Source organism: Salvelinus sp. IW2-2015, linkage group LG20 (genome assembly GCF_002910315.2).
Source record: "Salvelinus sp. IW2-2015 linkage group LG20, ASM291031v2, whole genome shotgun sequence".
Lineage (NCBI taxonomy): Eukaryota > Metazoa > Chordata > Actinopteri > Salmoniformes > Salmonidae > Salvelinus > Salvelinus sp. IW2-2015.
Window position 1 is genome coordinate 44,632,412 of NC_036860.1, and position 17,118 is coordinate 44,649,529.

Consider the following 17,118-nt stretch of genomic DNA (forward strand, 5'->3'; position numbering starts at 1 on the left):
GAGCCAGTTTCATCATAGCATTTGATGGTTTTTGCAATTGCACTTGAAGAAACTTTCAAAGTTCTTGAAATGTTCCTTATTGACTGACCTTCATGTCTTAAAGTCATGGACTGTTGTTTCTTTTTGCTTATTTGAGCTGTTCTTGCCATAATATGGACTTGGTCTTTTACCAAATAGGGCTATCTTCTGTATACCCCCCCCCACCTTGTCACAACACAACTGATTGGCTCAAATGCATAAAGGAAAGAAATTACACAAATTAACTTAAGGCACACCTGTTAATTGAAATGCATTCCAGGTTACAACCTCATGAAGCTGGTTGAGAGAATGCCAAGAGTGTGCAAACCTGTCATCAAGGCAAAGGGTGGCTACTTTGAAGAAGTTGTTTAACACTTTTTTGGTTACTACTTGATTCCATATGTGTTTTTTCATAGTTTTGATGTCTTCACTATTATTCTATAATGTAGAAAATAGTAAAAAGAAAGAAAACCTGTGGAATGAGTAGGTGTGTCCAAACTTTTGACGGGTACTGTATGTACCAGACCAAACATTTGAAACCAGTCAAAACCAGAGTGTTGCAGAACGCTGACCTCATACTCCTCCATGTTGACCTCTTCTGGCTTAACAAGGTCTAGTTTGCCACGGGCCACCTTCATAATGCTCTTACACCTGAGAGAGAGAAGGGGGGAATGGAGAGAAAGGGAAAGTGAGAGCGAAAGAGAAGAAAGCGGAGAGAAAGGGAGAGTGATGTTACAGCAGCTTGGCAGTGGTACAGCAGCTTGGCAGTGATACTGGTGAAGTACTAGCTACTCCAGGAAATTAAATATTACACGTGGTCTCGCGGCCGTGAAACACAGGCCCAATGAATCACTCCTTACTACTTAACCAGACGCTCCTCCTTTCCAGAGTGTCTTATTGAGACCACATGCAACACATAATTATACCGCTCAGAAGAGGAGAGTTGACTCAATGAATTCAAGAATATGGATTACCACAAACATCTCAGTGCGTGTGCGATAACTTTGAGACATTAGAAGAGATGTGATTTATCCAGAGAAATGTGATGTTCTTCTTTAGTCCTCAAAAAGGGCAAACTTATAAAGTAGCTGGATATATGGCAGGGTAGGATGTTTTACACTGGTGCAAAATACACTGCTCAAAAAAATAAAGGGAACACTTAAACAACACAATGTAACTCCAAGTCAATCACACTTCTGTGAAATCAAACTGTCCACTTAGGAAGCAACACTGATTGACAATAAATKTCACATGCTGTTGTGCAAATGGAATAGACAAAAGGTGGAAATTATAGGCAATTAGCAAGACACCCCCCAAAACAGGAGTGATTCTGCAGGTGGTGACCACAGACCACTTCTCAGTTCTATGCTTCCTGGCTGATGTTTTGGTCACTTTTGAATGTTGGCGGTGCTCTCACTCTAGTGGTAGCATGAGACGGAGTCTACAACCCACACAAGTGGCTCAGTAGTGCAGTTCATCCAGGATGGCACATCAATGCGAACTGTGGCAAAAAGGTTTGCTGTGTCTGTCAGCGTAGTGTCCAGAGCATGCAGGCGCTACCAGGAGACAGGCCAGTACATCAGGAGACGTGGAGGAGGCCGTAGGAGGGCAACAACCCAGCAGCAGGACCGCTACCTCCGCCTTTGTGCAAGGAGGTGCACTGCCAGCGCCCTGCAAAATGACCTCAGCAGGCCACAAATGGCATGTGTCGCTCAAACGGTCAGAAACAGACTCCATGAGGGTGGTATGAGGGCCCGACGTCCACAGGTGGGGGTTGTGCTTACAGCCCAACACCGTGCAGGACGTTTGGCATTTGCCAGAGAACACCAAGATTGGCAAATTCGCCACTGCGCCCTGTGCTCTTCACAGATGAAAGCAGGTTCACACTGAGCACATGTGACAGACGTGACAGAGTCTGGAGACGCCGTGGAGAACGTTCTGCTGCCTGCAACATCCTCCAGCATGACCGGTTTGGCGATGGGTCAGTCATGGTGGGGTGCATTTCTTTGTGGGCGCCCACAGCCCTCATTGTGCTCGCCAGAGGTAGCCTGACTGCCATTAGGTACCGAGATGAGATCCTCAGACCCTGTGAGACCATATGCCTGACACATGCACATTTGTGGCCTGCTGGAGGTCATTTTGCAGGGCTCTGGCAGTGCACCTCCTTGCACTAAGGCGGAGGTACCGGTCCTGCTGCTGGGTTGTTGCCCTCCTACGGCCTCCTCCACGTCTCCTGATGTACTGGCCTGTCTCCTGGTAGCGCCTGCATGCTCTGGACACTACGCTGACAGACACAGCAAACTTTTGCCACAGTTTGCATTGATGTGCCATCCTGGATGAACTGCACTACCTGAGCCACTTGTGTGGGTTGAGACTCCGTCTCATGCTACCACTAGAGTGAGAGCACCGCCAGCATTCAAAAGTGACCAAAACATCAGCCAGGAAGCATAGGAACTGAGAAGTGGTCTGTGGTCACCACCTGCAGAATCACTCCTGTTTTGGGGGGTGTCTTGCTAATTGCCTATAATTTCCACCTTTTGTCTATTCCATTTGCACAACAGCATGTGAAATTTATTGTCAATCAGTGTTGCTTCCTAAGTGGACAGTTTGATTTCACAGAAGTGTGATTGACTTGGAGTTACATTGTGTTGTTTAAGTGTTCCCTTTATTTTTTTGAGCAGTGTATAAAAGATTTTCAACTCTATAAAAGTTCTGTAAGGCTGTCCTACTGGAATAAATCTAACAGACTGGGCATTATCAAGCTATAGTTGACTTCATAAACGACTTCAGGTCATTTGAGGTCATATAACATATTCAAAGGCTTTGCTTTTTGCTACCCTCTGCTGGTGAATTTGGGAAGTTCAGCGGTAATAACCTGGTGTTGTCTTTGTTTAATTTTTTATTTAACTAGGCAAGTCAGTTAATAACAAATTCTTATTGACAATGACGGCCTAGGAACAGTGGGTTAACTGTCTTGTTCAGGGGTAGAACAACAGATTTTTACCTTGTCAGCTCGGGGATTCGATCTAGCAACCTTTTGATTCCTGGCCGAACGCTCTAACCACTATTTGAATAAAGATAAGACGGTTATGGTGGAGTAACCCATACAGACCGTTCGTCAAAGCTTAGGTTGCGGTCTGCGAACTGCATGAGGAGGGTTCTCTCCAGGATCTTCTTGGGGGCCTGGTTATGGATGAAGTAGACGATGACGTGCTGCAGACGGTAGTCATTCTCCGGGGCCGTGTCCTCCTGGGCAAACCTCAGCAGACGGGTGTACTCCACCTTAATGGCCTGAAAAACAAAAAGCATGGGGTGAATGGACATGGTAGGCCCAATAAGCATTAGAACTTCAGAGTGTAGGCCTATATTACAACACTGACAAACATCTACAGCAGCAGGAGACAAAACTAGCGTCTTCTGCGTAAGAGTTGTCAAGATCATCATCATCATCATCATACTTCTCATCCAAAACTCAAAGATTGGTTTCAAGTTTGCTTTGTTCAAATGAATCTCAAGTCCCACTTCTGGWGGATGCTTTTGAAAAGACCAACTAACTCAAAAAGAACAGATGGAGAAATGCCAGGTAAAAAGGGATGAGAGGATGGTTGTGGAGAGGCATGCAGTGAAATAGAGTGAGTGAATAAATAAAGGAGTGAAAGAGAAAAGAAAGAGAAATGGGATCTGGATTTATGTACCTTGAAAAAGGCGGCTTCAGGCCCAAGCTTTTCAAACACACTCCTGGCCTTGCCAATGGACATTATAATACCCTGCATGTTGGGAGTCATCATGGCCTGCAGTAGCCAAGGAGGGGAAGCAGGTTACAACAGTAGAAAATAGATCCCTTGGACCCCTCGGAGCAAGCCCCCCAAAAAATACACATTTTTGGCACAGCACTATTCGAGCTTCCCTGGGCCATGCAACTCTGTCACGACAAGCATACCGTACATCACTCAGCAGTCCATGCATATGTTAATAGTTATTCTACTACTGTGAGGTACATACACAGCCCCTGTCATGTGAGGGACGAAGTACATGCTTAAATTGTCCTATGAAGGAGAGTCTCTGTCTATGAAGTAGGGCCTCTGAAAGGCAGCCCTGTGAAGATCAAGGTCCCTATGGTACAGACAGTACCTACAGACAGTCATACTGTGGTACTGCCAGCAGACAGCCTATGGTCCATCTGAGGGGGTTTGAAACTAAACAACATTGATTCTACTGCAGCACTTTGACAACATTATTCACCACATACTACTATAAAATGCCAAACCAAGCAAAATCAAATCATTTATTGTTAGGAGCAGTGAGACAAAGCGCTTACATTATTCAACTTGTACTTTTCTTTCCCCCTCAAGAGTTTAGTATGTATCAACTATCAACTATGTATCAAAAATTATGTTGGCAATAGTAATACAAACTGTGCAAATCTCATTTACTTCTCACATTTGCTGCCGAGATGCAGTTAAAAATAAACTCTCCAGACAATTGAGTCGATGTTTAGGTGAAATTTATGTCCATATATCTCTGATGAGAACCGAAGGCTTCTGTTTTGTGTAGAAGAGAGTGCGCTTCTGTTGCAAGATGCAGGTATGCTTGACAGGGATAGGCTTTTCACACAATATGTTTTTAAAGCTAGCCCAAGGCTAGTTTCATCTTCTAGGATAGTACACTGACTGTAGTCTAATATAGCACTCCTATCTTGGTCTGCCAATAAGTTTGGTGAAAATGCCAACTGTGAGAAACTTGCCCTGAGCTAACCATGACTCTGGTCTAAATGAAAATTTACTCAAGTGTGAAAACCCTATAAAAAGAGCCAAGAGGAGAACATCTCCTCATTCTAATCACCAAACAGGCAGAGAGACTTTTCAGCACACCAAAGAAGAGTCAGCTGGGTGAGCTGAGTGTCGAGCGCTACCTCATCATCGTACCCCCCCTCCTCTGACTCGATGACAAAGGTTCCCACCTGGGGAATGGCAACCTCTACTGTACGCTGGGAAAGGTGCTCATCCTCCATGGGGGGGTCAGGGTCAGAGGGAGGGGTGAGGGAAGGATCCACAGGCTGAGGGTCAGAGGGAGGGGCGAGGGGGGTTTCAGTGTTCACCTGGACATCGGACTGGGGTTTGGGGGGAAGGGGTGGGGAGAGACTCCCTCCACTAGACTGTGGAGAGAGCGAGAGAACAAACAAGAAAGAGCGAGGCATGGTGGGCAACGTTAAACAGAAAGAGAAACTAAGAAAAAGGGGGAAATTAAGAACTTTAACTGGGGTTGTGGGGTAGGCCTACGTGGTTCAGTAACAGAAGCGTAGGAGTAGTGGTTAACGTGGTTAAGAGGTGTATGCGTCTGAGCGTGTGTGTGTGTGTGTGTGTGTGTAAGAGATGTTTGGTCTTACTGCAGTAAGCAGTCCCTCAGGGCTACTCTCCTCCTGCTGCTCGGCTGCAGCCTTGGAGATGGCCCTCTCTGTGTCCTCCTGCAGGTGCTTGGAGTCGTCTGTGGGGGACGGCTGCTCCATGTACTCTGGGTCCTGCTGAGGGCCTGGAGGAACCACACACAGACACAAACACATAAACCAACACTGCAGTGGAAGCACAAGTCTCTCATTGACAAATGTCATGAGTATCTGCCTAATATAATTTACACACTATTGTGCCAATTGGCCCCAACTGTGCTGGCCTGGAAATGTTATTGTCACACTTCCAGAAACTTTGGTCAAGGCGTAACCAGACCAGCTCAGTAGTGTTTAAATGTGGTAGAGAAGACCCCTGGTCCTCACCCCAGCTGTCTGGTGGACTGGGCTCTGTGCTCATAGGTTGATGGGATGTTGTTGTTTCTGCCGCTGCAGTGGCTGCAGTGGCTGCAGCCAGGGCCAGCTTCTCCTGCTGGGCCTTGCGTGCCTGCAGGGTGTCCCACTCCTCGATCTCCTTGTCAAACAGGCCATTGTCCTCCTTCACGTATGCCTTCAGGTCCGAAGGGAGCTTATCAAGACCACTCAGCATCTGACCCGTCTCCTTATCAAACTCCTCTGCAGAGACACACACACAACCAGGCAGTCAGCTACAGTCACCAGGTGTATATTATAAACATGCTCAGAAATGGAAAGTCCTGTGCACGTACAGCATAAACAGACCCTAAGAATAACCAACAAGCTTGCCCATGTCCTAATTACATACTCTGAAAGGATAGTGATTACAGCTGCAATTACTGCTTTTTAACACAAGAACAAAGAAAATACAGTATACCATAACAAGAGAGGCAAAAGCCAAATAAATATATTTATCTACAGTGAGCGGTAGCTACCTTCTATGAGGAAAGGCTTCTTGTCGTTGATGTACATGAGGCAGTAGGCGCTGGCGTTGCGGTAGCCTCCGAACGAGTCCCTGACCAGCTCCTCCCAGGAGGACTTGGTGACCGAGATGTCGTTGTACTTCATCCAGCGCTGCTGGTGGGGGTCGTAGATGTAGGCCCAGTAATGGCCAGCGTTAGCCTGGCCCTCGTGCACTAGCACCGCATGCAGCCGGAACGGAACCTGGTAGCCAGCAGGGGGAGGGGGGGAAAAGGAGTGACCAGGAACACAATGCAATCCCCTGAGTTGTGTTAACTCAATGTGTGTTAAATGTGAGTGCTCTCAAATCAAGACAATAACACCTCCATTTGGTGTTTAAGTATTACAGCCAGTGAAAAACATTTTTTTGTGTGAAGGTGGTTCGTCAGGTTTAGGCAGGGCATCTCTTACCTGCATCATGGACTTGTCAGAGTACATCAGCTCGATGGTTCTGTGGATTCTGGATATGCTGCCCTGAAGATCTGGAGAAGCAAAATCAACCCATCATTAGAATTAAGATATTTGTGTGCTTGAGAGCATATGAGACAGATGGAGGTAAACAAGACGCTGTATTATACGAGGCTGTTTGAGGCCAGAGGTCGTACGTACCATGGGTGTCGTTCTCCACCTCACTCCTCCAGCGGTGCAGGCAGCCCTCCAGCACCCGGAGCTCCTCCTCAGTGATGTGGCGTGGGGCTGGGTGCATGGGCAGGTCAGGGGGCAGTCGGGACTGGGTGAAGGGCTTGTGGATGGGCACCCTCTGCTGAGTGGAGGGAGCTTGGGTGGGGGCGGGGGACAAACCCTCTGGAAGGGTGCAGGAGGGACCCTGTTCGGCTGTGCTGTAATGTCGGGCGAGTGTGAATAAGTCAAAACCACAACTCAATACTTCTGAACCACACTAATTCAACAGCTTAATCAGACTGATTTGCTGACAAAAGCAAAGTCAGAAACATGCACACATGAACACTTAAATCCTGACACAAGGAGCGGTTGTAGCTGCATGACTTGCCTTAGAGCGGGCAGCAGCTGCCCCGTTGTGCCACCGGGGGGTGCTGATGTGTCGATGTCCTCCAAGGGAGAGGTGCAGACTGGCTTACTGGAGGCAAACTCCATGGCGTACTGCAGGACATCTGCCAGAGGAAACCTCTTGGGACCAGAGCCATAGCTCAGATACCTGAGAGAGAGAGAGAGAGAGAGAGACAGAGAGACAGAGAGAGAGAGAGAGAGAGAGACGAAAGTGAAAGAGCATCTATAAAGTGAAAGAGCATCTATAAACACCATACCAGCATATAAAATGTTAAATGCATTACGAAAGTGAGAAATTGTGAACAGAATGTGACTGCTGGGGACATGTTGTACATACCAACAATGCCAGAAATAAAATCAGTCGTTAATGATTACACTGTTCTGTTTTGTGTCCAGGAGTGGGTATTGTATTGTTGCTATGACTGTTGCTAGGGAATGACCAGTCATTTTGATAGTTTATCAATGTAAGAAAGTAAACAGAGGTGTGTGTGTAGGTGTATACGTGTTAGGGCTGGGCGATATGATCAAAATATCTCAATATTTATCATATTTTTGATGGTATATAATGTCTCTGAATAATAACATTTCTAAATATGCTGTATGGGTAGTGGTTTTAATAGGCTTTCTCCATACTGTTCAACCAAACTTTCACAAAAAACAAAACTGACAGTCTTATTTATAGAACTTTACATAGGAATCAGAATCTGGTACTCAACCAATGGTTACCATTTGCAGTTATTTGTTCAATTCAAGAATTTTTATAAATTTCTTAATGTCCTGCATCATGCACACTAATAATTCGATATTAAAATGGATTATGGCAGTAGGACGAAGCTGGGCCAATTGTACGCCACCCGATCACGGCCGGTTGTGATACAGCCCAGGATTGAACCCGGGTCTGTAGTGACTTCTTAGACCACTGCGGCACTCGGGAGGCCCAAAATCATATTAACATTTAGAACTAACTATCATATTAAATCTGACTATTCACAATAATTGCATTATTGTGTGCATGTAACCGTACAGTGTCACGTTTTATTTCGTCTCAGTATGCCTCCATTTCATTAAAAAAAAAACATTACATAAATGAAGAATAATTATTATCCTCTATATTTTTGGCTTCAATTGCAGTTCTTACTTTTGTCCCTAGAGGTAGTTGGACGATTTCTAGGGGTCTATTTGGCAAGCTTGCCCTCCTGAAGTTGTTGACTTGTTGTGCTAGAAAGTTAGCTAACAGTTCTCAGCTGTTAGCAGTTTTCTTACTATAAAAATGGTTGAGCGCCATTTTTGTCATGAAGGAATTATTTTAATGTAAGAAATCAAACATTAAAATACCCTTGTAGACGGAAAAGTGACAACCCAAACCGGTCCGTGAATGAATAGTTATATAATTTCTTTATGGTTTACCCCCCCATGTGTGTGAAAGCCTAGCTCAGTTTACTGTACCTCTCCAGACGCTGTTGAAGTAAAGTCAGTTGCTCTTTCAGTCTCCTGATCTCCTCTCGTTTAATCCTGGTGATCTCTCGGTTCCTGTCCATATACCTGATGAAATACAACAGAAATCATACATGGAGAATCTCCGTTGAATGTGTTTTTTAGGCCAGGAATATGCTTAATCTGGGTCAGAGAAAAAGGCCCTAAACACAACACACACAATTTTCTTTGATATGCGAGTTGAATAACATTTTCCTTACCTGTCCATGTACAGCATGGAGGGGAACTCCAGCTTGTTGTGGATCTTCTCAGGTCGACCCAGGGCTTGGTTGAACTCAAATCTCGACAGTTCAAAGGTCAAGACAGGAGGAAGTTCGGTAAACCAATGCTGAGGGGGAAATTCCAAATATGTCATTATAATTGAGTTCCCGTTTTCTAAAATAGGTCATATGAGTCATTGGTTTTCCATAAACACCACATTTTAGAATGTTTTAATTGGGCCCTTCTTAATGAGTAGTTTTGAGTAGCGTGTTTAGAAATCATTCCTACATGACTCGCCTGTCCCACTAATATTGTTGTGTCTCCAGTCTATTATTTATGTCCAAGCAGACATCGATGGTATATACACTGAGTGTACAAAACATTAGGAACACCTGCTCTTTCCATGAAGCTATGATCCCTTACACCTGTTAAATCCACTTCAAATCATTGTAGATGAAGGGGAGGAGACAGCTTAATTAAAGGATTTTTAAGCCTTGAGACAATTGAGAAACGGGCTGCGGTCCAAACACATTTATAACCCCTCAGCCCTTACGCTATCCACTTTCCCTCGGGGGAATGCCCATCGAAACCGGATACAGTTTGACTGCCATCTTAAGGGGAGGTCCAATTCACTAACGTTGCCTCCGTTGCCTCCATCAATTTAGCTCGAGGGAGCAAGTGAACAACTTTTCACTTGCGGGGTTGATATGACCCACAATTCAATGCAAACTGTAGTCACATGTCAAACTCTGGTGGCCGTGAAGTTTCGGCATGTCATAAAAAAAGTATGAAGCTAACTTGCTAAAACACATACACTAGTGATGCACTGAAATTACATTTTTGGCCGAGAGCGATATCTTATATTTTCCTTGCCAAAAAAAAACAATACCCGATATTTAAAAATGTTGTGGCCTTTTAAGCATTAACACACATGGACGCAGCGGTCTAAGGCACTGCATCTCAGTGCAAGAGGAGTCACGAGAGTCCCTGGTTCGAATCCAGGCTGTATCACATCCAGCCATGATTGGGAGTCTCATAGGGCAGCGTTAAATTGGCCCAGCGTAGTCTGGGCCGTCATTGTAAATAAGAATTTGTTCTTAACCGACTTGCCTAGTTAAATAAAAGGTTACACACACACACACAAAAAAGTTATTTTGCTGGCATTTACTTAGGTCTCCATTACCAGAAAAACATAATCAAAACCTATTTCTTTCACTTACTTGCTGTGCTGTTTCGTTGTTCATTTGTTCAGTCGTTTCATTCTCAACCAGGATTTCTATGGTACGCCATTTTGGGTCTTTGCGTGTCAAAAAAAGATGCACGTCAAAACAACACTATTTGACGTGTCAAATAAGCTTGTTGACCAATCAGGACCTGAATATAACTGCACGTCAAATAATAATTTAATGCGTTCATACATTTTTTACGTAGTTATTACACATTGATTACACCATCACTCGTATTTCATATGTCACAACGATACGTATGCTATGATGCTGGTAAAGTTGTCTAGCGCACGTACAGTGCTGGTCATAAAAAAAAGCTAGCTAGCTCATGGATGCAAACTATGTAGTTCTTCACCAAAAACATAGCAAAACGACAATGTTTCATTAGTTATAGTTAGCTAGCTAACTATATTGCTAGGTGTCATCTAAAATAACCCTAATTTATAAGACAGTTCTTATTTGATTAATGGTGGTCAGACCCATCTATGTGAAGCTAGCCACAATAAGGATTAGCCACAGTAGTTGACTTTGCGCTTAGCCTTCAAAATAAAAGTACTACTATTTGTATTCATTTGCATCACTGTCAATGACATACTTTTATTTTGAAAGCAAACTGCAAATTCCACTATTGTGCCTAATCCTTATAATCCGGTCTGGCCGAGCTTCACTAGCCAGATGAAGCTAGTTGGCTGCTTATAACGTTAACTTTGGGCAACAGGGTTAAGTAGCTGGCTAGCTATTTATTTTCATGAACTGAAGTTCAATTTCAATAGGCGAACAACAAGTGGCTACCTAGCTAATACTTACTCACAAGGATTCCTAAATCATTGCTACGAATAATGAAAATGGCCGGTGTTTGCAGACTTTTTTTGTACAGCTTTGACATTGCTACTGTATCTTTTTTGACACGCAAAAAAGACCCAAACGGAGTTCCATAGTATGTATGTCGTGAAGCTAATAGCAGTGACGCTATTACTGTGTAACTCCGGTAGGGCAACATCATCGGAAAAATAGCACACTTGGTAGTGTGTACCGGTGCTCGACCAGTCGGCGTAAGCCAACATCACCCAGGACAGAGAACGGTTGATTGTCAAGGGCAATGAATTCCATTATCTTGGCTTTAATGGATTTCGCCTTTGAGTTGTCAAAGGACTGCTCAACTTGTTGACTGCTCTATCCACACAGCAGACATTGTGGGCTAGGTTAGAATGCTGTGTTGCATGTGTAGCGCAACATTTTACGTGGCGTCTACGTCCTGTACCTACGTTATATAGGTATGCACGGTAGCTTTGACATCGGCGTTAAACTAGACAGACATCGGGCCGATACTGATGTTGGCATTTTTAGCTAATATCGTCCGATTCCGATATGTTCACCGATATATCGTGCATCCCTAACACACACACTTACTTGTTGGTACCCTTACAGCTCATTGAAATAATGCTTAATTCCTCCTGAAAAGCGATGGAATTAAAAGCTATTTTATCATGTATACTTGCATGCCTTTGGTATGTCAAAGAATAAAGCAAAGAAGCTGTGAAAAGAGATGAATTATTGCTTATTTTACAAAGATATTCCAAAATGGCCTGGACACATTTGTTGGTACCTCTTAGAAAAGATAATAAAGAATTGGATTAGTGATATTTCAAAGTAATTTGTTTCTTTAATTAGTATCACACGTCTCCAATCTTGTAATCAGTCATTCAGCCTATTTAAATGGAGTAAAGTAGTCACTGTGCTGTTTGGTATCATTGTGTGCACCACACTGAACATGGACCAGAGAAAGCAAAGGAGAGATTTGTCTGAGGAGATCAGAAAGAAAATATTAGACAAGCATGGTAATTGTAAAGGCTACAAGACCATCTCCAAGCAGCTTGATGTTCCTGTGACAACAGTTGCAAATATTATTAACAAGTTTAAGGTCCATGGAACTTTTGCCAACCTCCCTGGGCGCGGCCACAAGAGGAAAATCGACCCCAGATTGAACAGAAGGATAGTGCGAATGGTAGAAAAAGAACTAAGCATAACTGCCAATGAGATACAAACTGAACTCCAAGGTGAAGGTACGTCAGTTTCTGATCACTCCATCTGTCACTTTTTGAGCGAAAGTGGGCTCCATGGAAGAAGACCCAGGAGGACTCCACTTTTGAAAGAAAAACATAAAAAAGCCAGACTGGAATTTGCTAAAATGCATATTGACAAGCCACAATCCTTCTGGGAGAATGTCCTTTGGACAGATGAGTCAAAACTGGATATTTTTGGCAAGTCACATCAGCTCTATGTTCACAGATGAAAAAATTAAGATTAAAGAAAATAACACCATACCTACAGTGAAACATGGAGGAGGCTCAGTTATGTTTTGGGGCTGCGTTGCTACGCCTGGCACAGGGTGCCATGAATCTTTGCAGGGCACAATGAAATCTCAAGACTACCAAGGCATTCTGGAGTGAAACGTACTGCCCAGTATCAGAAATCTCTGTCTCAGTAGCAGGTCATGGGTCCTCCAACAGGATAATGACGCAAAACACACAGCTAAAACGCACCCAAGAATGGATAAGAACAAAACATTGGACTATTCTGAAGTGGCCTTCTATGAGTCCTGATCTGAATCCTATCGAACATCTATGGAAAGAGCTGAAACTTGCAGTCTGGAGAAGGAACCCATCAAACCTGAGACAGCTGGGGCAGTTCTCAGGAAGGGTGGGCCAAACTATCTGTTAACAGGTGCAGAGCAACAGAAAATGTTTGATTGAGGTGATTGCTTCTAAAGGTGGTGCATCAAAATATTAGGTTAAGGGTCCCATCATTTTTTCGTTTGTTTCATTATTTACAATATTATGTTGAATAAAAAAAAAAAAACAGCAAAGTCTGATTTCTATTAAATATGTAATAAACAATTTAAGAGAAAATTGTGCATTCTTTGTTTTTTGTGGAGGGGTACCAACAAATTTGAGCGTCCATCCGTATATAAACTCAGCAAAAAAAGAAACGCCCCTTTTCAGGACCCTGTCTTTCAAAGATATATTTTTATGAATTAACTTCACAGATCCTTATTGTAAAGGGTTTAAACACTGTTTCTCTTGCTTGTTCAATGAACCATAAACAATTAATGAGCATGCACTTGTGGAACAGTCGTTAAGACACTAACAGCTTACAGACGGTAGGCAATTAAGGTCACAGTTATGAAAACTTTGGACACTAAAGAGGCCTTTCTACTGACTCTGAAAAACACCAAAAGAAAGATGCCCAGGGTCCCTGCTCATCTGCGTGAACGTGCCATAGACATGCTACAAGGAGGCATGAGGACTGCACATGTGGCTAGGGCAATAAATTGCAATGTCCGTACTGTGAGACACCGAAGACAGCGCTACAGGGAGACAGGACGGACAGCTGATCGTCCTCGCAGTGGCAGACCACGTGTAACAACACCTGCACAGGATCGGTACATCCGAACATCACACCTGCGGGACAGATACAGTATGGCAACAACTGCCCGAGTTACACCAGGAACGCACAATCCCTCCATCAGTGCTCAGACTGTCCGCAATAGGCTGAGAGAGGCTGGACTGAGGGCTTGTAGGCCTGTTGTAAGGCAGGTCCTCACCAGACATCACCGGCAACAACGTTGCCTATGGGCACAAACCCACCGTCGCTGGACCAGACAGGACTGGCAAAAAGTGCTCTTCACTGACGAGTCGCGGTTTTGTCTCACCAGGGGTGATGGTCGATATTCGAGTTTATCGTTGAAGGAATGAGCGTTACACCGAGGCCTGTACTCTGGAGCGGGATCGATTTGGAGGTGGAGRGTCCGTCATGGTCTGGGGCGGTGTGTCACAGCATCATCGGACTGAGCTTGTTGTCATTGCAGGCAATCTCAACGCTGTGCGTTACAGGGAAGACATCCTCCTGCCTCATGTGGTACCCTTCCTGCAGGCTCATCCTGACATGACCCTCCAGCATGACAATGCCACCAGCCATACTGCTCGTTCTGTGCATGATTTCCTGCAAGACAGGAATGTCAGTGTTCTGCCATGGCCAGCGAAGAGCCCGGATCTAAGTCCCATTGAGCACATCTGGGACCTGTTGGATCAGAGGGTGAGAGGGCTAGGGCCATTCCCCCCAGAAATGTCCGGGAACTTGCAGGTGCCTTGGTGGAACATCTCACAGCAAGAACTGGCAAACCTGGTGAGCAGTCCATGAGGAGATGATGCACTGCAGTACTTAATGCAGCTGGTGGCCACACCAGATACAGACTGTTACTTTTGATTTTAACCCCCCCTTCGTTCAGGGACACATTATTACATTTCCGTTAGTCACGTCTGTGGAACTTGTTCAGTTTATGTCTCAGTTGTTGAATCTTATGTTCATACAGATATTTACACATGTTAAGTTTGCTGAAAACAAACACAGTTGATAGTGAGAGGATGTTTCTTTTTTTGCTGAGTTTATAGATCATTTATTTGGCAAATTGGCTTAGTCTCATAGTGAGGAGTCTATAAAACGTTGCTAGATTCATAAGCATTTTTTGCAATTCTGAAATGTATTGGAATAAATATTACTAAACTATAAAACTAGCTAGCCAGCTATGGGTAACTGTAGCTAGCTACCTGAATGGAGGGCTACCTAGCTATGTTAGCTTACTAGGTACATTAATAGCTTTAGGCTAGTTGTTTTTAAGCTCAACTTCAAGATTTCCACCAAGGACCGTGCCTCTCCGATCACCACTCTCTCTCGCTTGGGCAAGGGACATTTAAGGTATACTCGGACGTGACGATGTAAAACAACATTCAAGGGCTGAGGGTTTAGGGCAGAGGGCTGTCTACTTTGAGTTTGAAACACAGCCATGGATTGTGTGTGTGTGCCATTCAGAGTGTGAATGGACAAGACAAGATTTAAGTGTCTTTGAACATGGTATGGTAGTAGGTGCCAGGCGCACCGATTTGAGTGTGTCAAGAACTGCAACACTGCTGGGTTTTTCACACTTGTGTATCAACAATGGTCCACCATCCAATAGAAATCCAGTCAACGACGAATTGAGGCTGTTGAGGGCAACTCACTATTAGGAAGGTGTTCTTAATGTTTCGCATACTGGGTCCAGTAAAGAGGGCTCAGTTCCAGGTCCATCTGTGATGTGAGGGGGACTAGTAATTAGCTAGTCACAGCTGCTGTGATGTGGGGCTGGCGACCAAGGCTGAGGCAAGGCTAACCCCAGCCAGGGGTCAACGCCAGGCTAGCAGGGTCATAGCAAAGGTCAGATGTCACAGGCTAGGCCAACGCTGTGGGAGTCTGTCGGTCCCCCACTGAATCCCCGGAATTATTCAAGTGCCCGTCAATTTTTAAAGTAGGCCAAGATGGGCTGTTTTAAATCAAATTGTATTTGTCACATGTGCCAAATACAACATGTGTAGACATCACCATGAAATGCTTACTTACAAGCCCTTAACCAACAGTGGGGTTCAAGAAGAGTTAAGAATATATTTACCAAATAAACTAAAAAGTAACACAAAATAACAATAACGAGGCAATATACAGGGGGTACCGGTACCAAGTCAATGTGCGGGGGTACAGGTTAGTCGAGGTAATTTRTACATGTTGGTAGGGATGAAGTGACTATGCATACAGTTGAAGTCGGACGTTTACATACACCTTAGCCAAATACATTTCAACTCAGTTTTTCACAATTATTGACATTTAATCCTAGTACAAATTCCCAGTCTTAGGTCAGTTAGGAACACCACGTTATTTTAAGAATGTGAAATGTCAGAATAAGCGTAGAGAATGATTTAATTCAGATTTAATTTCTTTCATCACATTCTCAGTGGGTCAGAAGTTTACATACACTCAATTAGTATTTGGTAGCATTGCCTTTAAATTGTTTAACTAAGGTCAAACGTTTCAGGTAGCCTTCCACAAGCTTCCCACAATAAGTTGGGTGAATTTTGGCCCATTCCTCCTGACAGAGCTGGTGTAACTGAGCCAGGTTTGTAGGCCTCCTTGCTCACACATGCTTTTTCAGTTCTGCCCAGAAATGTTCTATGGAATTGAGCTCAGGGCTTTGTGATGGCCACTCCAATACTTTGACTTTGTTGTCCTGATGCCATTTTGCCACAACTTTGGAAGTATGCTTGGGGTCATTGTCCATTTGGAAGACCCATTTGCGACCAAGCTTTAACTTCCTGACTGATGTCTTGAGATGTTGCTTCAATATATCCACAATTTTCTTACCTCATGATGCCATGTATTTTGTGAAGTGCACCAGTCCTTCCTGCAGCAAAGCACCCCCACAACATGATGCTGCCACCTCCATGCTTCACGGTTGGGATGGTGTTTTTCGGCTTGCAAGCCTCCCCCTTTTTCCTCCAAACATAACGATGGTCATTATGGCCAAACATTTCAGTTTTTGTTTCATCAGACCAGAGGACATTTCTCCAAAAAGTACAATCTTTGTCCCCATGTGCAATTGCAAACCGTAGTCTGGCAAATTTATGGTGGTTTTGGAGCAGTGGCCTCTTCCTTCCCGAGCGGCCTTTCAGGTTATGTCGATATAGGACTTGTTTTACTGTGGATATAGATACTTTTGTGCCCGTTTCCTCCAGCATCTTCACATGGTCCTTTGCTGTTGTTCTGGGATTGATTTGTACTTTTCGCACCAAAGTACGTTCATCTCTAGGAGACAGAACGCGTCTCCTTCCTGAGCGGTATGACGGCTGCGTGGTCCCATGGCGTTTATACTTGCGTACTATTGTTTGTACAGATGAACGTGGTACCTTCAGGCGTTTGGAAATTGCTACCAAGGATGAACCAGAATTGTGGAGGTCTACAATTGTTTTTCTGAGG

At 44.2% G+C, this 17,118-nt stretch overlaps 1 protein-coding gene across 8 annotated transcripts in view; it reads right to left on the bottom strand.

Annotated features, from left to right (window-relative positions):
• Window positions 1-17,118, bottom strand: part of LOC111980624 (ubiquitin carboxyl-terminal hydrolase 25) — a 42,491-nt gene that overhangs the window by 8,564 nt on the left and 16,809 nt on the right. For 3 of the 8 annotated variants that reach the window (XM_024011461.2, XM_024011460.2, XM_024011463.2), the window contains exons 11-22: window positions 9,055-9,182; window positions 8,807-8,902; window positions 7,344-7,508; window positions 6,944-7,173; window positions 6,746-6,816; window positions 6,310-6,538; window positions 5,786-6,034; window positions 5,405-5,547; window positions 4,931-5,173; window positions 3,714-3,809; window positions 3,131-3,309; window positions 591-669 (exon numbers count right to left, since the gene is read on the bottom strand). In XM_024011461.2, the coding sequence (XP_023867229.1) occupies window positions 591-669; window positions 3,131-3,309; window positions 3,714-3,809; window positions 4,931-5,173; window positions 5,405-5,547; window positions 5,786-6,034; window positions 6,310-6,538; window positions 6,746-6,816; window positions 6,944-7,173; window positions 7,344-7,508; window positions 8,807-8,902; window positions 9,055-9,182 (1,908 nt within the window). The remainder of the gene's footprint in view (window positions 1-590; window positions 670-3,130; window positions 3,310-3,713; window positions 3,810-4,930; window positions 5,174-5,404; window positions 5,548-5,785; window positions 6,035-6,309; window positions 6,539-6,745; window positions 6,817-6,943; window positions 7,174-7,343; window positions 7,509-8,806; window positions 8,903-9,054; window positions 9,183-17,118) is intronic. The other 5 variants (XM_024011464.2, XM_024011467.2, XM_024011465.2 and 2 more) reach the window with 3 other exon arrangements.